Below are 23,013 nucleotides of genomic sequence, written 5' to 3'. Positions count from 1 at the left end.
CTTGTGGGGTCTTAGTATTTCAGGCTTTTTATTCTTTCCAGTTTCTTCTAAGTCCTGAAGAGATCTGGTCAAAAGTTTTCCATTGGCAAATGCCAATTCAACAAAATCTAAATGTACCATGAAAATACACTGATTCTATCAAAACTTAAGAAAGAAGTCAAATGGCTGGTTTCATAGAAACCTACCTACCTGACTGGCTACCTGTAACTCCTCAGTTCCTTGGCAGCCTGCTGGACAACTGGGATTTCACAGACCGCATGACTGCCAATGTACCAGACTACCCAGCTCACCAGTTTCTGGAGGTGTGCCTACACCAGTGTTCCCTGTAAGCTGGGCACTTGGGCAGCCACCCAGGAGAGATTCAAATGCTGCCCAGCTGATTAGCAGAGTGCCCAGTGTTGCCCACAACTGGCAGCACATGTTTCTATTGGTGGTGCACATCCACACATGCCTCAGTGCACATAAATTTATTCTGCACATGGATGGAAAAAAATTAGTGGGAACACTGGTCTACACATTCACCTCCCCCAGATCCCATCCCAAACAATACCACAGCAGCAAGTCTTAGAGCTCAGGCTTGCAGACTCAGACTGTGGTGCTATGAATAGCCAGGTAGACATTCTGGCTCAGACTGGAGCTCAGGCTCCGAAACCCACCCCCTTCCTTCCGCCTCAGAGGCTGAGCTCCAGCCCAGGCATAAACCTCTACATGGCTATTTTTAGCATCACTGCTGCAAGTTTGTTTTTTTCTCTCCAGTGTAGACACAACCACAACTGTGCAGGATTCTTATGTTCTTATGATACCAATTATATATGCAGCTGGCCAGCCCTCGAACTACCCAGCTCACTGCCTTCGCAGGCAGCAGCTCTCCTGCCAGAAACCTTGCAGTGGGACAGTTGGAAAATTGAAATAAATCCCATTTTGGTACTCCTGAAATGGAATTTTTCTGGAAAATCCCTTTCTGCAAAAAGATTTCGATTTTTTATTCTTGATTACAATTTGGGACAAAATTCCCCACCTCCCAAAAAAATCTTGAGATTTTTCACAGGAAGGTAGTTACATTATCCAGCCAGCTCTAGCCGTAAGTAGAATGTCTGAATTCAGTCAGAACACTGAACTGCCCTTTCCAAAACAGGTGGGGATGGGTTCAGAGAGCAGGGAAACATTCTTTCTAAAATCAAAGATGTTTCTCTGCTTTCGGTTTTCCATTTTAATGGAAGCCAAAATCAAGGAAACTTTTTAAAATTCCTACTTCACATGAAGATTTACAGTAACATTGGAATGCACAGTGATTTTGTTGATATATTAAATCTTTTTTGTTGATATATTAAATCCATTTTATCACTTTTTAAATACCACATGTTTACAGTCTCCAAACACAAGAGATCGCAAAGATGAAGAAAATTTTAAGATAAAAGTATTTTAAATTACCTTTGTGGGGAGGGAATATTTTCCATCAGGCAGAGGAAAACTCTGAATATGCCCACATGTGCTGCATATGAAGGCCATCTTGGTGCACAGAGGTTTAATGTTGCTGACACGCACAACAGTACCACGCAGGGCAACATACTTCCCATAACAACTAGCCCGAACATTCTTCAGTTGAGTCACTGGGTCATAGTTGTATATCCTAAACAAAAAGGTTACCACACAACTTCACATCTCTGGTTACCCTTAAAGAACAAAACTTGTTATCAAATATGCACAGCACTAACAGAAGTACAGTCAAAGAAAAGATTTTAATCAACAGAGCACAAATCTAATATTTTATTGTAAATCTAACCTTTTTTCAGAATACATAGCATAACCATTAACTCCTGTTAGCCTAGGAAGAGTTGAGGGCTGCCCAGTCAAATTCTAATGTTCAAAATTGCCAAACTACAAGAGAACACATAATAGCATACAAACATTTCATTCTTTTTGAGATATATTCCTAAGGCCCCAGTCTGCAGAAACTACCGTATATAGGGACCCATAACAACACAGCAATACCCAGCCATGGTTAACACACATTTCAAAGTCTTACAGCACAGAAGGAACCAACATTTCATAGTAATTGTGAGTTGCATATGCTGGGGAAATGAATCTTTCAAATCCTAAAAGAGAAACAATACAGAACACCCTTTACCTTGCATGAATATGTGGCACATTTATTATAGGTTCTTCATCAATTGGTAAGCCTTCTTGTTCCTGTAGTTCAGCCACATGCCTTTCCAGGTCCTTAGTTAATACCTAGATAGACAAGAAAGCGCCTGCTAGAAAGAACCAGCTCTAAGGAATGGGGAATAGTATTGAACTCACAATCTTTACAATGTTTCTTTAACAAGGCTCTCTTTCCCCTGGGTTTGGCTTGATAGTTCATTTGCAGTTGAGCTTTGTTGCCTTATCCTGCAACTGGTCCAATGCAGCAATTTTAAACCTTTACATAACTCTGTAGAAGGCCTCACTGACTACTAAACATAGCCAACAGCATTATTTTACTGCATTCGTACTTTTCCATTGAACTACCATAGATTTTTTCTTCCATATTTTAAATGGAGCTTAAATTATCAAATTCATTTGTTAATAAAAATTTACACAGTTTAGCCTCATCAATGGATTGGTGAATAATTAATATCTTTGATCACAGTAGTCAAAAATGTTTTGGTTTCCTGACATCTACATCATCAAAATCATTAAAACACATGAGAAACAATTGCAACTTGTGATAAGTCCCCTTATTAACAAATTAACTCAGAAGATAAATAATCCCATAACACTGAAATAGGATAGCAGACGAGAGACAGTGCAAAGCGTTCAGCTCTGTGACTTTCAGTGTTCACATCTCTGGCTGGGAGATCTTGGAGTGTCGATTATTGTCTCCCTCAACATCACTGCTATTATCTGTGGCTGTCATCTTGGCATCGCCCCATGCATCTACTCCCAGACAACACCTTTGTATCTTGAGTTATGCTCACACTTGCTAAGGCTTATACATATGCATAAGGGTTCCAATCTCCCTTTCCCTATCCATATTTCAATACTCCTCTAATTTAGCTGTGTTCCATTTCTCATTGGCTATCCTTTCAGTTCCACTTATTCTCCTTAATTACGTCAATGAGGTATCACAGCAACTTGAGGTTACAAAAGAATCCTCCCAAATGTTACTATCTGGCATCTTACAGTACAAAATGGCTCATTGCAGCATATTTTCCAGCTATTGCTGCACAGTTTCCAGCACATCAGCCCTTAACATATCTTTTACTATAATCATATCACTTTACACGTACAAGGTTCTCTTATATTCAATCATGCCAACCTGTTTCAGGCCTAAGGACTTGCGTGGCTCAGCTGAGTATCTTACAAGCCTGAGGACTGTTATATTTTACCTGTATAGTTCCTAAAAAATACCTGAGATCTTTTTCTTGGCTAGTGCTTAAAGTAATCTCTAATTCTAAACTATGAGTATATACTGGTATAATTAATCTCGGCAGATCTATGGGCATATTTGCTGCTACTGCAGAACCAGCATACGGTGGCTAGCCTTTTGAGAGCACAGCACTGAACAAGATCTAGGGCAGGGATCTCAAACTCCTGGCCTGCAGGCTATCCCTGGCCAGAGCAGTTGTGCAATACAGCCCAGAACTCCTGTGAGGGCACAGAGAGGGAAGGCTGTCAGTTATTGTGCCCCAAATCCTGCCCTTTCATGCCGTTGCCTAGCCCCTCCCCGCCCATGGCACCCACCCGCAAGGATACAGCTTAAGGATCAGTGGAGGGAGCAGGGTGATGCACTTTGGCAGCAGACCCACCAGCAACAGTAGCTGTGAGGACGCAGAGCACAGTGGAGTGAGTGCACTTACCTAGTGCACTCACCCAATGCATTCTGCATCCCTTACGGTTCCTGCCATTGCAGAAAGTATGGGGAGGTGCAACCGTTGTGACCATGGAAGGAAAGGGTAGAGTTTGGGGGGGCTGTAATGGACAGTTTCCCTCCCCACCCTAGCAGTAGTCCCAGGATGGATTGAGCAAAGACTCTGGCTGGAGATGGCCTACAGGTGGGAGTTTGAGACCCTGATCTAGACTCTATTCACACTTTTGCTATGGGCTACCTGTGTGACTTCGAGCAATTACTTCAACATCTGTGGGATAGTTTCCCATTAAAAATGGAAATTAAAAAAACAAAATTGTTATGAGGTACAGCTTATGAAAGTGACTGAATAATATTGAGACTGCAAGTGAAAGGTGCAAAGAAAACCCAAAGTATTATCAAGATACAATGCTGTAAGACACACAAAAAGGATGTGGAGAAGGAGAGAGGAACTTATTTTTCAGTAAAGCAGTAGGTTTTTATGTCAGAAAAATTTAATATTTAGAGGATTTTCTTCTTCCATTGCTACTCTTAATTATAGTAAATTAGTTCAATCTTTGATCCAGGAAACTTGATACCTTAACCAGCTTTTCCTTTAAAAATTAAGGCCCAGTCCTGCAATGTTTACTTGGGCTTCACATCTTTTGAAAGCCAGTATCTACAAAACTATCAACCTTTAGGAATAAACTAAATTTTTAAAAAGTTTTTTTCTAAATGTAATAATAAATAAGTTCCAAATGAAACTTCTATAGTCGTGATAATTTTATGTTTGTTTTTGATTAAAAACCCTTATGAGTGAGCATTGGTCCTCCATGTAAATGTGGTTTAAAACTTAAAGTACAAGCCCTAATTACATACATACATCCTACTACTTAACATATTTGTTGTCTACATTTACCTGATGTATTGCCAAACCCATGCAGTCCAGTATTTTCTGAGGCATATCCCTTAATTCAGTAGATATATTTGGTATCAATTCAATTAATTCTTTGTCCTGTACAAGTTCTTTGTAATCCACAAGAATACTCCCTTTTCTTTCTATTTCATCCTACAAAATATTTAAAGTTATAAAACACATTTCACTCTGAGATAAAACCACAGGTTTTGATTAAACATAGACAAAAAAAAAAAATATATATATATACTTATCAATTATGCTACTATAGCAACAGTTGTGGGTGTCTTACCTTATCATAAAGTTCAATGTGACGCATGAAAAACTTTTCAAATGCTTGAATCTTCTGGACAAAAGGAGAGCTGTCGTCATAACCTAGTTAGATGCACACTGCATTAATAAATAGCCCAGGAATAATTGTCTTGCATCCATGGTTCTCAGCCTTTTCAGACCACTGTATACCTGTCAGGAATCTGATTTGGCTTTTGTACCCCCAAACTTCTCCTCACTTGAAAACTACTTGCTTATAAAAGTCAGACACAAAAATATGGAAGTGTCACAGCACACTAATTATTGAAAAACTGCATATTTTCTTAATTCAAAATCAATTGGAATATAAATATTGTACTTACAGTTCAGTGGATAGTACATTAAGCAGTATAAACTAGTTCTTACATGAAATTTTAGTTTGCACCAACTTCATTAGTGATTTTTATGTAGCCTATTATAAAATTAGGCAAATATCTAGATGAGCTTATGTATTCACTTGAAGAACTCTGTGTACCCCAGCTGAGGACCACTGATCTACATGGGTACAGGATGTGCTTTATTTGTAAAAAGTGTTTATTATAGAAACAAATTCATCCAATACGGGTATTTAACTAATCTTTCTATGAGGCTTCTTCCACACCGATGGTTTTCGCACCTTTCTCTTTAGCACCTACAGCATAGCTACCTTTCCTCAAAGGACTGGATAGAATAATTTTTTTGTTCTTCACAATACCATTAAAGCTAATCAGGCACAGAAGGGAAAGGAAAGTCAGGTGGGGAATGGATGCCAATGATGATCTACCAACTTATAAGACCTGCACCTAGAATAAAATATGGTTGTAGCGATCTTATGCCATCATGATGCTGTCTTGCAGCATTTCATAGAAAGGGTGGTATCTTTCCCCATTATGTTGTTTGTGCTCCAAGACTGGGGAATATATCACCAATACTCCGGTCTTTCTAAGTTAAGGCTTTAGGATACATATTTTTAGCCAAGATGACATGGGATCACATCTCAAAACAAAATCAGGCAAAACGTAAGAAAAAGGGTATTTTAATTCCTCTGAGTTGTGGAGTGCAAATGGTTGTTCACATGGGGGACTATCACAAGGCAGAATCAAAACAAGGTGAATAGCGAGGCATTCCAGTGAGTAATTGCATCTCCAGCAGACTACAGATTCAGTAGATTTTGTGAGCTGCAGTCCAACTGTTTGTCATACGAATCTGTTCAATATTTCGGCTTGGGTTTAACCGACACTGGATGGAGTACATTTTACATTAGACAGCATTTCCAAGCCTCAGCCCACACAGAGATTACAAGTTATTCATTCAAGTTTGTTTTGGAATACGGTGGAAGATGAGCAGTAGATTACACTTGGCCCCTGGCATCACTTGCCAGCAGTACACCTGATTTGGAGATAGATTCCTTGAGTGAGAATAAGCAGCTCTTTCAGGGTCCATACACGCTCCAGGATCTTCTCCATTAGATGTCATAATATTTCAAAGGTGCTGTAACAGAAGCCAACACGAAGGATCTTGGAATGGAACCAATATCCAAAAACATCAGTGTCTTATATAGAAATCACAATGCTGCTTAGGACTACTGCTCCGGATAAGCAAAGAAGGACAGAAAAAAGGAGGAGTTGCTCATGTCTCCTGTCATTTTTAAGGAACCAAATTATTTACATTTTTTGTTCTCCTCTTCCTCTACTGCACCTTAAAAAAAGTACAGGAAGGCCTCACCATTCCTGGTTTCACTTATTCACAGTTCACTGCAACATTGTTCATCGCTCCTTGCTATGCTGTACTACACTGTCCCAAGCATTTGATTCAGAAAAGCAAGTGATGCAGACAGTGATCAAGAGGCTATGAAGGGAAAACAGGCAATGACATTAAACCAGAAAGTCATATTACTGTGTAAACTGGCAAGTGGTCACACTGCAGCCTCAGGAGTTAGACTGTATGGCATTAGTTAGTGGACTGTGCTTTTTTTTTTTTTTTTTTAAAAAAAAAAGCAAAACGTAAGGGGCAGTGTTGCTGCAAGTACTCCAATGTATGCAAAGATGTCATGTGAGAGTTGCGATCCCAAAATTGGAAAGGCATTACGCATTTGGACCGAGGACGTGGCACAGAGATGAGCACCTGTACGTGGTGCTGTGATTCAGAAAATGGCTTTGAGCTACTGGAAGCATTTTTCAGAAGCATCAAGAGAAGAGAAAGAAAGCCAAGGCAATGCAGCCTCATTTCTTGTAAGCAGGGGGTGGTTTCAAAATTTAACAAGAGGCACCATTCACATAATGTGAAATTGTCATAGGAAGCAGCATCAGCAGACTATAACACATCACAAGATTATCCCTCACAACTTCTTAAAATCATAGAGGAAAAGGGTTATGAACCCCAACAAGTTTTCAACGCTGATGAAACTGGCTTATTCTGGAAAAAGATGCTCACAGGAACATACCTTTCCAAGGAGGAAAGGACAGAGCAAGGCTGCTACAAGGCAGCAAAACACAGGCTGACTTACCCTCTACGCCAATGCCTCTGTAGACTGTATGGTGAAACCTATGTTGTTTCACCAAACACTGAACCCCAGAGCACGAAAGGGAAAGAATAAGGACAGTCTGACTATTTCTTTGGAGTTCAAACAAAAGGGCTTGGGTAACAGCGGATATATTTTTGGACTGATTCCACAACTGCTTTGTCCAAGAGCTAGAAAAATAACTATGATCCAAAGAGTGGCCCTTCAAAGTGCTACTCATCTTGGATAACATCCGAGGCCACTGCTGGCACTCTGCGATTTGCCCACCCTTACGTGCAAGTGGTTTTCCTGTCTCCTAACATGGATTCTCTCAACCAGGGCGTGATTGCTACTTTTAGAGCCTATTACACCAGCCGCACCTTCGCTCAGATTCTTAATGCACTGGAAGATGATAAAACACTTTTTCTCAGACAGTGCTGGAAGGACAACAACATTACCTACTGCATTACTAATATCAAGGAGTTGATTGATGAAATTAAATCATCAGTCGTCAATGCGTACTGTAGGAAGGTGCAGAAGGAAGCTGTCAATCTGATCTGATGTCCCACCTGTCCATGAAATTTATTTCCCCTCCTATAATACACAAGTCAGGGGGCGGGGGATTAAGGGAAGTAAATTCAATTAATTTTAAAATATACCTTCAGAAAAATAAAGCTTCCAGCCTTTATATGGAATAATCTGGTCCAATGTTGACTGAATTAATCGGGGTTGTGCTGAAAAATATGAAAATTAAGTTGGATAAAGCAGTGTAAATACAATACCACTTCAAACTTTATTCTTGGTGGGCACTAGTAAGCAAACAGCTGCAGCTGTTGCACACAAGATCAGGCTGTTTGAAAATGCTGTCTCTTTTTATTCTAACACTAGAGATTACTGATCATCTCTTAGGTAGACTCAATTTACCAGGCTCAGACTTTCCAGTGTTTCTTTTCCAGTCTCTTCCTCCATCTCCTCTTCCTCTCCATCTTCCTCTCCAACTTTGAAAGCCACTTCTTCCTCGTCCAGATCCTCTGCCTCTAAATTCATTACTCATGTTGCCATGCGCCTGAATTTACAAAATTTGAATTAAATTGTCAATATGTATAACTTAGTGATTATAATAATTTAACCAAGCATTATTAGTATATAGACATGTCTTTTAAAAAATTAACGTAGAACAAGTTCAAGATTCTCCCTTTCGTAAACAAGAGATAATGGAAGAATGAATGGCTACACACATAGGTATGTTACTGCTCAATATGGGTATGAGATTAACTCTGGCAAATTCTATAAAACGTTGTTTGGCTGCTCAGCCTGCTCACAATAATGATTACAAGTGCAAAATGTATTTTTCTTCCTTTATAGTCTCAGCTGGTACTTTCAACTAGGTTGAAATTGCAATATGTTCTCAGATACCATAATGGTATAGATTATGTAAATACCTTCTCTTATGTACAGTTAGGTTGGGAGATAAAAAGCTGAACCTAAAGGACAATTTTTCCCAAACTTTTGAAAGAAAAATGAAACTAACTGTGACCCGTCATGTGCTGCTAAAAGTCTATGTACCCTAATTCATATAAGTTCTGTGCTCTTCCTATTAGTCCAGCGAACACATACACAAATCGGTGGAACTGCTATGGATGCCTGCATGGCCCCACAGTATGCCAGCATTTTTATGGCTGACCTAGACCAACGCTTTCTTAGTTCTCGTCCCCTAGCACCCCTCCTTTACTTGTGCTACATTGATGACTTCTTCAGCATCTGGACCCATGGGAAGGAGGCTCTTGAAGAGTTCCACAGTGATTTCAACAGTTTCCACCACACCATCAACCTTAGCCTGGACCAGTCCACACACGAGATCCACTTCCTAGACACTACTGTGCAGATAAGTGATGGTCACATAAATACGACCCTATACTGAAAACCCACAGACCGCTATGCTTATCTACACGCCTCCAGCTTCCATCCAGGGCACACTACATGATCCATTGTATACAGCCAGGCACTAAGGTATAATTGTATTTGCTCCGATCCATCAGACAGAGACAAACATCTACAAGACATTTATCAAGCTTTCCTCAAACTACAATATCCACCTAAGGAAGTGAGGAAACAGACTGACAGAGGAAGACAGGTACCCAGAAGCCAACTGCTATAAGACAGGCCTCGCAAGGAAAACAAGAGAACACCACTGGCCATCACATACAGCCCCTGCCTAAGGCCTCTCCAATGCATCATCAGTGATCTGCAACCCATCCTGGACAATGATCCTTCACTCTCACAGACTTTGGGAGGCAGGCCTGTCCCTACCTACAGGCAGCCTGCCAACCTTAAACAAATTCTCACCAGCAACTATAGATCACAATGCAGTGACTCTATAAACCTGGAACCAATCCCTCTTACAAACCTCGCTGCCAACTCGGATCACATATGTACACCGGCAATTATCACCACAGGACCTAACATCAACCATACCGTCAGGGGCTCCTTTACCTGCACACTTGCTAATATAATATATGCCATCAGTAGTAGGCATCCTTCAGTCTGCATAGACTATGGATCGCGCCCTTTATAGTTTCAATTGAGGACTTCATTTACAGTGTCTACTGTGACTGTGAAGACCCACACGAGAGTGACAGTCCTTGCTGCATCTCTTGCAGATGTGGTGGGTGTCTGGCAAGTCCTTATTGTGCCTGCTGTGCGCTCGCTTCTCCTCTGCTAGCTGTCTGATCCTCATCTCGCCCTTCTGAAGGCCCTTGTGTAACCCCTGCCTCCATCTGCCGTGGTCGTCTACTAGTTCTTCCCAGTTGTCCAGCTCGATGTCTACCTCTCTGAGGTCTCTCTTGCAGACATCTTTGTAGCGCAACTGGGGGCATCCGGGAGGTCTTTTGCCAGAGGCTAGCTCCCCATACAGGATGTCTTTTGGAATCCTTCCATCATTCATCCTGTGGAGGTGGCCAAGCTAGCAGAGCCGACACTGCCTGCGGAGGGTGTGCATGATTGGGATTCCAGCTTGCTCGAGGATGGCAGTGTTGGTCACTCTGTCCTTCCATGATATTCCAAGGATGCACCTGAGGCAGCGCAAGTGGAAGACGTTCAGCCTCTTTTCCTCAAACTCGGAGAAAGCTGAAAAGTTCAGAGAGACCCTCCAGGAAAATCTGCGCAGCAGCCCTGGGGGCGCCGATGGGACATCCAAATGGCAACATCTGAGGGATACAGGTTACAACACGGCCTTGTCGGTGTTTGGAAGAAGAGCTAGAAACACGAATGACTGGTTTGAAGCTAACTCCGATGACATGATTCCAGTAATTGAAAAGAAGCGTGCTGCACTCCTGGAGTACAAACGCTCACCGAGCCAGAGTACCCAGCAAGCACTTAGAGCGGCCAGAAGAACAGTACAGCAGACAGCCAGGCGCTGTGCCAACAACCACTGGCTCCAGCTATGCAGCAGCATCCAGACCTGATATGCCATCATGTGCCAGCAATGTCCCACTACAATTTACATTGGCCAAACTGGACAGTCTCTACATAAAAGAATAAATGGACATAAATCAGACATCAGGAACAGTAACGTACAGAAATCTGTGGGAGAGCACTTCAATCTCCCTGGACACTCAGTAACAGATTTAAAAGTAGCAGTCCTAAAACAAAGACATTTCAAAAAATCAGATGGAGAGAGAAATCTCTGAGCTGCAATTTATTTGCAAATTTGACTCCATCAACCACGGATTAAATAGAGACTGGGAGTGGCTGGCCCCTTACAAAAGCCTTCTCTGCCCTGGGTGTTATCTCCCCATTGGACTCTGACAAAAGGCTCACATCCCCTTGTCTGATCTGACTTGTTTTTCCTCTTCTGATACATACGACTGATAATGGGTCATTTCCACCTTGCTGAATAGACCTTGTCAGCTCTGGCCCTCCCTTTTACTGGGACCCAACTCTTTAAGTACTCCTCTGAAACCCAGCCCGCCCCCCCCCCCCCATGCATCTGATGAAGCGGGTCTTTGCCCACAAAAGCTTATGCTCCAAAATATCTGTTAGTCTATAAGGTGCCACAGGACTTCTTGTTGTTCTCAAAGATACACACTAACACAGCTATCTCTCTGATACATATAAATAGTACCCCCATGCAGATATATGGAAACATTTCTGTATTTTTTAATACATCTCTGTTCCATTTACATATGCTTCGATGAGCAGCACATATATAATAAAGCTGACATTTAACATAGCATGAGTGGCATCTGATGAAGCACATATTGAAATGCATGAGACAGTTCACCCAGGGGCATTTTCAGGATCTCTGCAGACTAGGGTAGCTGTATAAGATGACTCCATTTGCTTCAGTTTTGAAATTTTTCTCTGCAACCACAACAGCTAGAAACTGGCTTCAAAAAATGAAAACTTGCAGGCTGGAAAACAGTGTAGAAATCTGTATGTTCACTTTCATTCAGAACAAACACGTTGTGATCCACCCTACACTTTGAGAAACACTGATCTAAAAATGAGAAGATTCTATTATCCAAACCCAAACTGAAGACAAAGGCTGAGCATCTTTGTTCTGGTAGAACACAGACGAATTCAGTTCTTGAATCCTGTGACCTGATACCCTCTTCAATGAAAGCTGAGATAGGAGGAGGAGGGGAAAAGGGTTCATTTTTCCATGGACAGAAAAGTTGCCACACAGGAACATTTAATAATTGGTTTTCTTATCACATGGACATTACTTGAGGAAGTAATGTCACTTCTACTCACACAATCCTTGTATTAATCCAAAAGTTTCGTCAGTTCTGCAGTATATCCAGGAGGACAGTGATCAAGTGAGCGATTCAAGGTTTGTTACTTTAAGAGCAACACCAATCATAGAACAGATTTTTCCTAGACAGATGGAACAGCTTCCTTCTGCCAGCAAAGAGAACTCACTTCACTGGCAGTTGCTAGGTCAAGGAAAGAATCATTACAGAGCTCAAGGAACTGGTTTTCTCACACCTCCCAGCAACCTAGCTAGTTTGAGGGGCAGGTCAGCCCTGTCAGAGACCAGGGTAGGCCCCACCTTTGCCAGGAAAATCACGTCCCGATCGCAGAGCCAAGGCTCCAAACCCAACCCCTCAAAGGGCAGAGGCGGCCCAGGACTGTCCAGCAGGAGGCCCCGCATTCAGGGCTAGCCGGCGATTGCTGAAGGCCTGGCTCTGGTTGACTGCGGCCCCTGGCACAATCGCCGGTGTGGAGCGTTGCCTGTTCAAGTACTCGGAGCGACACGCGCTGCTCGCGGCATCCCACTTACGGGCCGAAAACACTGCACCTAACACTCACCTCAGTCCGCCCCGACACAGCTTATCCGCTCTACTACCGCTTCTATTTTCGCGCCATTTGGTGTGACTTCCACTTCCGGTGGCACAACCAATCACAGAAGCGGGTGGGGTCGGCGCGCCGTCCCACCACGTTGCCGTAGTTACAGAAAGAGACTTCCCGCCGGCCTCCTTCTCTCATTGGTTAAAGGGCGAACACTTCGGCCAAGGCATAGCGCGTCGCCTGTCACGTGATATTTCCGTGTCCCTTCTCTCCTTTCCCCTGCGAGCAGAGCGAAACAACATTTGCGCCTGCGCACCCGGCCGCCGCCAATGAGAACTTAGGTCCGGGTTCACAGGGCCTGTCCCCCTCGTTTCCCGCCCCCCCCCGGAAGTGGCGCGAGGGTCCTGTAGGTGAGCACACGGAGCCGGCAACGGTAGAGTGGGGGTTGCGGGGGGGCGCGCGGGGCAATGGACGAGAGCGCGGAGCCGGGCCTGCGCATCCGCGAGGGGGACTGCGCCGTGCTCAAGCGGGACGAGGTCTTCAAGGCGGTGCCAGTGCTGCGGCGGAGGTGAGTGTGGAGCGCGTGTCCCGGCGACATCCAGCCATTGCCCCAACCGTTCACGGGGCGCGGCTCAGCCTCCCCTCAGCGCGGCCCTGGTGACGCCCTGCAAGGGCCGCGGCCGGGCGCTGGTGAGCCGCCCGCAGGGCCAGTGGCGGGGCCCCCCATCTTCCAGCCGGGGCGAAATAACTGGAGTCACGGCCCAACCCCTTAATAAAATGCATCTTTTCCGTCAGGTCCCGGGTCTGTTTCCTCTGGCCCCTCTCTCGTCCTCCACGCCTTGTCTCACTCCCTCAGCGCTGGTCTCTGCCTTTTTCCCGGCTACATCCGCTCGCGAGAGTTTTGTCGACAAACTCGTGTGTACGCACAAAATGTGTTTTGTCATCAGAAACGGTCAACAAAACGCCGCGTAGATGCTCTAGGGGGCCCTTTTGCAGACAACTTAGATCAAAAGATCCATCCAGTTTTATGTGTAGATGGATCTGTCAGCAGTTGTGTTTCACCAGTAATTTCTGTAGACAGATGTTCTAGTATAGATATACCACCCCCCTTACCTGTGTCTCGTGTTGTCCTTCCTTACTCACCAAACTTTACTCTATCAATACTGCTTTTCTACTTCATCCTCCCAGTCTTGCCCTGTCTTTCTTCCTTGCCCCTGGGCATTTAATAGTCAGAGAGGGAGAGTAAAAGTGGGTGCCGGGAAGGTACCCACTGTTCAGTGGGAATGCAAAGGTGAATCAACCCCTCTTCCCTGCAGCTATTGAGGATTAGTTGCCCCAAGTTTGGGGTCTGCATCCTCATATTGATAGCCAGCTGTTTGTCTGATAACTTTGAAATATTTTACATACTCATATTTGATTGTAGCAAGGGAGAGAAATGATCTTTCTCTGTCTATTCCTAGTGCTTCCATAGACACTTCTGGTTGCAGAAAATGTGTATGTCTGGAGAGCTGCATGGGGAACAGGCTCTGCTACTAAACCTTTCTCTGCCTTAGTGTCTTGGCTTTGATGGCTGAGGTGAAAAAATTGTTACCCCAGTTTCACTTTTAGAAAACCTTTCCTGCGCTATATGCCTCAATTCACAGTCTGTCCAAGCAGTAATACAGAAGTACATATTGGATTCTTTCTAGTTTTCAGATAGCCCCAAAGTTCTGAATGGCAGAAGTAGAAAAAAATTAGCATAACTTTGTTTGCTCTGGAGCTTTTTGATGAAGGTATGAATAATTATAGAGCCTCTGGAGCAGACTGCAAATTTAAGAATATATCACCGCATTAGCGTATATTCAAATTTAAAATATTATTGTTTCAACTGTAAAGGCTTGAAACGTAATGGAAAGTGTTGAGTGTGTAGAAGTTTTTGTTGAACACTGTGGCTGCATCTACACTTGAGAGGTCTGTAGACAAAACTGGGGTTTTATAGACAAAACTTGTGGAGCATCTAAACACAAAGGCAGTGTCTACACTGGAGAGTTCAGTCGGCAGAACTCAGGGAGCGTCTACACTCATAGACTGGGTCTAAAGTAGAGAGTTTTGTCGACAGAAGGCCTCTTCTGTTGACATGACTCAGGGAGCGTCAACACACTTAAAGCATTCTGTTGACAGATTCTCGACAGAACTCTGCATTTGCCTTGCATCAGAGGGGTAGCCATGTGAGTCTGTGTGTTCGAGAACAACAAGAAGTCCTGTGACACCTGATAGACTAACAGATATTTTGGAGCATAAGCTTTTGTGGCCAAAGGCCTGCTTTGTCAGATGCATGTGTGGGGGGGGGGCGTGGTTTCAGAGGGGTATTTAAAGAGTGGGGTCCCAGTAAAAGGGAGCGCCAGAGCTGACAAGGTCTATTCAGTCAGGGTCGAAATGGCCCATTATCAGTAATATACATCAAGAGAGGAGAAAATAAGTCAGATCAGTTGGGGGGATGTGGCCCATTGTCAGATTCTAATGTGGAGGTGTGAACATCCAGAGCAGAGAAGCTGCTTTTTGTAAGAGGTCAGCCACTCCCAGTCTCTGTTTAATCCTTGGTTGATGGAGTCAAATTTGCAGATGAGTTGCAGTTCAGAGATTTCTCTCTCCATTTTATTTTTGACTTTTTTTTTTGTTGTAGGACTGCTACTTTTAAATCTGTTACTGAGTGTCCAGGTAGATTGAAGTGTTCTGCAGGGTTTTTGTATGGTACCATTCCTGATGTCTGATTTATGTCCATTTATTCTTTTATGTAGAGACTGTCCAGTTTGGCCGGTGTAAGTTGCAATGGAGCTTTGCTGGTGCATGATGGCATATAAAATATGAGTACTGTATTACTGTAGGTAGTCCGTCATGTCCGACGATGATGTCTTGAGCTTGCACAGGCTCACGAGTTGTGGACTCGCATGTGGCTTAGGAGTCCAAGCTTTGAATGGCATGGGTGTTCACAGCGGGGGCAAGGGAATTGTCCTGGCTCTGTTGGTGCAGCTGCTGTTGCTTTATTCCTCTCATGAATATCAATGAGGCGTACACGTTGCTGCTCTTCAGAGTTATCATACGTGTGTTGTACAAGAGTACACCAGCCTGTTTGGTCTTTTGCATGCTGCTCTAGCTGATCCGGTTTTAAACCAGCATGAGCAATGTTGGCCTTCACGCAGTCTTTATACCTCTTGCAAGGCCTAGCTTGATTCCTGTTGCCCTGGGAGAGCTCACCGTAGAGGCGTTGCTTAGGGATTCTTGACTTCTCCATTCGTATGACGTGCCCTGTCCAGCGAAGCTGGGCTTTCAGAATCATGGCTTTGATGCTTGTGGTTCCTGCTCTGTCCAGAACTTCCAGGTTTGTAACTCTGTCCTGCCATCAAATGTGCAGTATTGACCTCAGGCTGTGTGTGTGGGAGTACTCCAGCACTTTTATACGTTTTCTGTACAAGGTCCAGATTTCACACAGGAGACTGGTCAGGACTACAGCTTTGTACACTTTCAGTTTAGTGGACTGTCGGATATTGTGCTGATTCAACACTCGGACTCTCAGATATCCTAGTGCCCAGCTGGCCTGGCAGATTCTGGCATTGATTTCTTTGTCAAGAGAGCCATCATTGGTTATCACATTGCCAAGGTACTTGAGCTCCTCTACTGTTTTTAACGCTGTTCCTTCAATTAAGATTGAAGCGAGGAGAACAGCAGGTCCTGGAGCAGGTTGAAACAATACCTCGGTCTTTCCTAGGCTGATGGTCAAACCAAAGAGGCGAGTAGCATCAGCAAACTTGTTGACGATGAGCTGGAGATCAGATTCCATGTGTGTCATAAGTGCATAGTCATCAGCAAAAAGGACTTCAAGGATGAGCCTCTCAAGCGTCTTGGTCTTAGCATATGGATGTCGAAGGTCGAAAAGTGACCCATCAAGTCTGTATTTTATGTAGATTCCATGGTCCAGGTCCCTAACCGCATGGCTGAGGGTGCACGTGAAAAAGAGGTTGAATAACACTGGGGCTAGCAGGCACCCTTCCTTCACACCATTGGATATCTCAAATGGATCTGAGGATGCACCCGAGATCAAAACAGTGGCACCTGATTGACTGTGTCATCAGTTGCAGGTGGGACATTCGAGATGTTAAGATCACCTGGGCCATGCAGGGAGCTGAGTGCTGGACTGATCATGGACTCGTCAGGTCAGTCCTTATGCTGCACATTACACCACTGCACCGCAAGAAGCTCGAGGTTGTCAGACCCTCCTTCAACATTGGGAAGCTTCAACATACTGATCACTGTGAGAAATTCGCAGCCTGCCTTGACGAAGTGCTGACGTCCCATGGACCTCTGACTGGAGACCCAACACAAAAGTGGGACCGGTTCAAAACCCTGGTGACTGAGTCAGCCAATTCAACACTAGGATTGAAAAAGAGAGTTCACCAAGACTGGTTTGATGAAAACGACAAAGCCATCATGAAGATCTTTGAGGAAAAATGGAACGCATTTCTGCTATGGCAAAATGATCAGTCCTCAATCTCCAAACGTGAGCATTTCAAACACCTTCAGAGCCCGACACAAACGGCACTTTGCAAAATGCAAGATGAACGGTGGGAGAGTAAAGCTGATGAAGTCCAATATTACGCTGACATGAAGAACTCCAAGATGTTCTTCAGTGCTGTTAAAGCTATATATGGATCTTTAAAGTCAAGTACTACACCTCTCCTGTCTGCGGATGGCATGACCCTTCTGAGGGAGAAGAACAGCATCAACAATAGGTGGCGAAAGCACTTCAGCAACCTTCTCAACAGACCCTCCATTGTCAACTTTGTGGCCCTAGATCAGATCCCTCGGAAACCCACAACAGACAGTCTTGACCTGTCCCCTACAATGTACGAGGTCAAAAAGGCAATGAGCCAGACCAGCTCTGGCAAAGCCCCTGGGATGGACGGTATCCCTGCTGAAATTTTCAAAGTGGCAGGACCAGTGTCACTTGAAGCCTTTCACAACATCTTGATCAGCATCTGGGAAGAAGATGACATGTCGAAAGACTTTAAGGATGTCATAGTCATCTCACCCTTAAAGAACAAGGGCAACAAAGCTGACTGTGGAAATTACCGGGGCATCTCCCTTCTCTGTACTGGTGGGAAGATCTTGGCTCGAGTCATCCTCTACCATCTGATCACCAGCATCTCAGAGGAGAACCTACCAGAGGTACACTGTGGTTTGCGCCCAGGCCACAGCACCATTGAGACGATCTTTGTTATTCATCAGGTCAAGGAAAAGTGCATAGAGCAGAACTTGGATCTGTACGCTGTCTTTGTAGACCCAACCAAGGTGTTTCACACCATCCACAGAGAAGCCCAGTGGATTATCCTGTCAAAACTTGGCTATCCGAGAAGATTTGTTAAGCTCATACACCTGTTCCACGATGACATGACTGACTTTGTTCTTTCATTTTTGAGTAGATGTGCAGTTAAAGGCACCCTGATGGTGTGGTTGATGTTAGGTCCTGTGATGATGATCACCGGTGTAGATATGTGAGCAGAGTTGACAGCGAGGTTTGTTGCAGGGATTGGCTCCAGGTTTAGAGTTACTGTGTTGTGGTCTATAGTTGCTGGTGAGAATTTGTTTAAGTTTGGCAGGCAGTCTGTAGGCGAGAACAAGCCTGCCTCCCAAGGTCTGTGAGTGTGAAGGATTGTTGTCCAGGATGCATTGCAGATCAGTGATGATGCACTGGAGAGGCTTTAACTGGGGGCTGCATGTGATGGCCAGTGGTGTTCTCTTGTTTTCCTTGCGAGGCCTGTCTTATAGCAGGTGGCTTCTGGGTACCTGTCTAGCTCTGTCAGTCTGTTTCTTCACTTCCTTACATGGGTATTGTAGTTTGAGGAAAGCTTGGTAAAGGTCTTGTAGATGTTTGTCTCTGTCTCTGTCTGGTGGATTGGAGCAAATACAGTTATACCTTAGTGCCTGGCTGTATACAATGGATCATGTAGTATGCCCTGGATGGAAGCTGGAGGCATGTAAATAAGCATAGCAGTTCATGGGTTTTCAGTATAGGGTTGTATTTATGTGACCATCGCTTATCTGCACAGTAGTGTCCAGGAAGTGGATCTCTTGTGTGGACTGGTCCAGGCTGAGGTTGATGGTGGGGTGGAAACTGTTGAAATCACTGTGGAACTCTTCTAGAGCCTCGTTCCCCTGGGTCCAGATGATGAAGATGTCATCCGTGTAGCACCAGTAGAGGAGGGGCACTAGGGTACGAGAACTGAGAAAGCGTTGTTCCAGGTCAGCCATAAAAATGTTGGCATACTGTGGGGCCATGCAGGTGCCCATAGCAGTACAACTGATTTTAAGGTATAACTTGTCCTTAAATCTGAAATAGTTGTGGGTGAGTACAAAGTCAGAAAGCTCCGCCACCATTTGTGCCTTGATCTCATTACAGATAATATTCCTCACACTTGGAGTCCATCTTCATGGGGGATATTGGTGTAAAGGGCATCTACATCCATGGTGGGTTTTCAGGAAGGTCACCAATGACTTGTAGTTTCCTGAGGAAGTCAGTGGTATCTGGAAGAAACCTGGGAGTGCTGGTAGCATAGGGGCTAAGTAGAGAGTCCACGTATCCAGACAGTCCTTCGGTGAGCGTGCAAATGCTGGAGGTGATGGGGCATCCGGGATTCCCAGGTTTATGGAACTTGGGTAGCAGGTAGAATAAACCTGGTTGAGGTTCTAGGGGTGTGTCCGTGTACATTTGTTCCTGTGTTTTTGTAGGGAGGGTATTGAGCAGATGCTGGTTTTTTGTTTTTTTTTTGTTTTTGTGTATTCCTCAGTGGGATCCTGGGACAACGGCTTGTAAAATGTGGTATTGGAGAGTTGCCTGGTAGTCTTTTTGGGAGTCTGTCCTATTGAGGATGACAACAGCACCTCCTTTGTCGGCCTCTTGGAAACAATGGTAGGGTTGTTTCTGAGGCTGTTGATGGCGTTGCGTTCTGCACAGCTGAGGTTATGGGGTAAGCAATGCCACTTTTCCACAATTTCTGCCTGTGCATGTTGGTGGAAGAATTCTATGTCCAGTTTGTCCTTTCGATCATCAGGGTGAGTCCATGAGTAATTCTTTTTCTTGTACCGTAGGTGGGAGGGTATCTGTGGGTCAGTGCACTATTCAGTGTCGTGTTGGAAATATTCCTTGAGTCGGAGACAGCACAAGTAGGCTTCCAGATCACCACAGAACTGCATCAAGTTTGTGGGCGTGGTGGGGCAGAAAGAGAGCCCCCAAGAAAGGGCAGATTCTTCTGCCGGGATGAGTGTGTACTTGGATAGATTGGCAATATTGCTGGGTGAGTAAGGGTACCACTATTGTGGCCCCTTGTGGAAAGTAGGAGTTTAGATAGTTTACAGTCCTTTTTCTTCTGTAGGGAACAGAAATGTGTGTTGTAAATCTCCTGTCGTGTTTTAATAAAGTCCAGCCATGTGGAGGTTTATTTGGAAGGTTCTTTTTTAATGAGGGTCTCCAGATTTGAGAGCTCTTTTTTGATGTTTTCCTGTTTGCTGTACAGGATGCTGATCAGGTGGTTCCTCAGTTTCTTAGCGAATGTGTGGCACAATTTCTCACTATAATCTGTGTAGTATGTTGATTTCAGTGGTTTTTTCACTTTCAGTCCTTTTGGTTTGATGTCCTTCTGTCTGCATTTGGAGAGGAAGCTGATGTCTGTTTGTATCTGGGCAAGTTTTTTCATGAGGTTGATGGATTTCCACTCAATACGGCTGAATGCAGTGCCTTGCATGGTGACAAGTATCAGAGAGGTAGCTGTGTTAGTCTGTATCTTCGAGAACAACAAGAAGTCCTGTGGCATCTTATAGACTAACAGATATTTTGGAGCATAAGCTTTCATTGGTGAAGACCCACTTCATCCAGCATTTGCCTCAACAGTATTATCCCTCAAAAATTTGAGGAATAACAGTCCGTCAACAGAAATGCAGTGTAGCCACGTCAGTCAATAGACAGGGCTTCCGGTTGGTGGGCAGCCTTCTTTGCAGAGCTGCCATTCTGCTTTCTGGCACCAGAGGGCAGTGCAGTCTGGCAGTTCTCTGTCAACAGAGCAAGTTGTGAATAGATGCAATCTGTCGACAGAAATTCTGTCAATATTCTTCTGTCAACAGATGCTTCTAGTATCAGAGAGGTAGCCGTGTTAGTCTGTAGCTTTGAGAACAACAAGAAGACTTGTATCAGAGAGGTAGCTGTGTTAGTCTTGTGATACCTTATAGACTAACAGATGTTTTGGAGCAGAAGCTTTTGTGGAAAAAGACCCGCTTCATCACATGCATGAGTGGGGGGGGGGGGGGGTGGTTTCAGAGGGGTATTTAAAGAAGGAGGGTGGTTAAAGAGGGACGGTATTTAAAGAGGGAGGGGGGGTGGTTTCAGAGGGGTCCCAGTAAGAGGGAGGGCCAGAACTGACAAGGTCTATTCAGCAAGGTGGAAATGTTCCAGTATCAACAGCACTTATCAAAAGAGGAAAGAACAAGTCAGAACAGACAGGGGGATGTGAGCCTTTGTCAGAGTCTGATGGGGAGATATGAGCACCCAGAGCAGAGAAACTGCCTTTGTAAGCTGCGAGCCACTAACAGTCTCTGTTTAATCCATGGTTAATGGAGTCAAATTTGCAGATAAATTTCAGCTCAAAGATTTCTCTCTCCATTTGATTTTTGAAATTTTTTTGTTTCAGAACTGTCACCCTTAAATCTGCCACTGAGTGTCCAGGGAGATTGAAGTGTTCCCCCACAGGCATCTGTACATTACCGTTCCTGATGTCTGATTTATGTCCATTTATTCTTTTACGGAGAGACTGTCCAGTTTGGCCAATGTAAATTGCAGTGGGCCGTTGCTGGCACATGCTTCTAGTGGAGATATAGCCAAACTGTAGTTAGTCATTGGAAACTGTCAACAAAGCACTGGGTAGATGCCTAGGGGAGGGAGGGTTACAGGTAGAGCAAATCAAAAGATGGATCCTCTTCTACATGTAGACGGGATCTGTTGACAGAAGTTTTGTCGGAACGTCTCTTCTGACAGTAACTTCTGTACCCCCACCATCCCCCTGTGCTTCTGATTTGCCAACCTTGACAACAATTTTTGGACTTCTGTGCTTTATATATTGAGTCTGTTCCAGTAAGGCTATGATCTGAAGAAGTGGGTCTGTCCCATGAAAGCTCATCACTTAATAAATTATTTTGTTAGTCTTTGAAGTGCTTCATGACTGCTTTTTTGTTTTGATAGAATAGAGACTAATCAAGACTTTCTCTCTGTCTCTATTCTGTAGACAAGTATCAGAGAGGTAGCCAAGTTAGTCTGTATCTTCAAAAACAACGAGAAGTCCTGGGGCATCTTATAGACTAACAGTTATTTTGGAGTATAAGCTTTCGTGGGCAAACGTTATTGTGTAAACAGATGACTCTAGTGTAGACATAGCCTGAGAGAATCAGTTTTTCGGGCTCTTGCCACATTACAAGTTAGATTTGCTCTTTCATATTTGGGTCACTGTGTGAAAATGTTTGGAAACCATTGTTGTACATTTGATATGGCTGTGACGGGAAGGAGAGAAACCACATCCAGCAGGCAGGTTTTATGTGTAATACCTTTTGCCTTCTTTGTTAATGCAGATAACTGGTTAGAGCAGAAGACTGGTGAGCAGGATTCCTGGAGTCTATTTCCCTTCTCTCAAACGTCTGTAGATGAGCTACTTACCTTGTTACCCTACCAGTATTACGAAGAGTTTATATATCATTCTTAAATTTGTAGACAAAAGCATTGGAAGAAATCAGTCCTGATTATTTCAAATCAATTACTAAAAACTTCATAGTTATCTTAGACTTATTTAATTAAGAGGAAAGTTTTCATTACCAAGAAGCAGGGCTTGGAAAATCAACTTGCCAAGACCTAGTAGCTATCTTTTCTTTGAAAGGGCTGAGATTTTTATTTTTGTAAGTTTCTTGTTGCTGTGGTTATAAACTACCTTTCCTAGGATGAACTGACTGCATGCGAATCAATGTTGTGTTGCATCTGTTGACATGTAAGCATCAGTTCATCGCTATGCTGAGCCTAGTGCAGGGACCAAGAAAAAGGAGGCTGTGAACCCTCACAAATCTGTGGCTGTCAGGGGCTGCTGTGGCTCCTGCTTTGGTAGAGTGGACTCAGGGCCAGCTCTA

The 23,013-nt window shown here is 43.9% G+C and overlaps 2 protein-coding genes across 2 annotated transcripts in view; one reads left to right on the top strand and one right to left on the bottom strand.

The window, feature by feature from the left end:
- The window catches only part of MCM8 (minichromosome maintenance 8 homologous recombination repair factor), a 38,799-nt gene extending 25,885 nt beyond the window's left edge, over positions 1-12,914 (bottom strand). The window contains exons 1-7 of the mRNA XM_074988391.1: positions 12,844-12,914; positions 8,455-8,596; positions 8,190-8,264; positions 5,035-5,117; positions 4,746-4,895; positions 2,129-2,232; positions 1,432-1,630 (exon numbers count right to left, since the gene is read on the bottom strand). Of these exons, the coding sequence (XP_074844492.1) occupies positions 1,432-1,630; positions 2,129-2,232; positions 4,746-4,895; positions 5,035-5,117; positions 8,190-8,264; positions 8,455-8,584 (741 nt within the window). The 5' untranslated portion in view covers positions 8,585-8,596; positions 12,844-12,914. The remainder of the gene's footprint in view (positions 1-1,431; positions 1,631-2,128; positions 2,233-4,745; positions 4,896-5,034; positions 5,118-8,189; positions 8,265-8,454; positions 8,597-12,843) is intronic.
- Positions 12,915-13,224: 310 nt separating this feature from the next.
- TRMT6 (tRNA methyltransferase 6 non-catalytic subunit) overlaps positions 13,225-23,013 on the top strand; it is a 33,719-nt gene continuing 23,930 nt past the window's right edge. The window contains exon 1 of the mRNA XM_074989336.1: positions 13,225-13,390. Within this exon, the coding sequence (XP_074845437.1) occupies positions 13,290-13,390 (101 nt within the window). The 5' untranslated portion in view covers positions 13,225-13,289. The remainder of the gene's footprint in view (positions 13,391-23,013) is intronic.

Source organism: Carettochelys insculpta, chromosome 3 (assembly GCF_033958435.1).
Source record: "Carettochelys insculpta isolate YL-2023 chromosome 3, ASM3395843v1, whole genome shotgun sequence".
Taxonomy (NCBI): domain Eukaryota; kingdom Metazoa; phylum Chordata; order Testudines; family Carettochelyidae; genus Carettochelys; species Carettochelys insculpta.
Note: the sequence above shows the minus strand (reverse complement) of the source record. Positions and strands in the feature narration are given on the sequence as shown.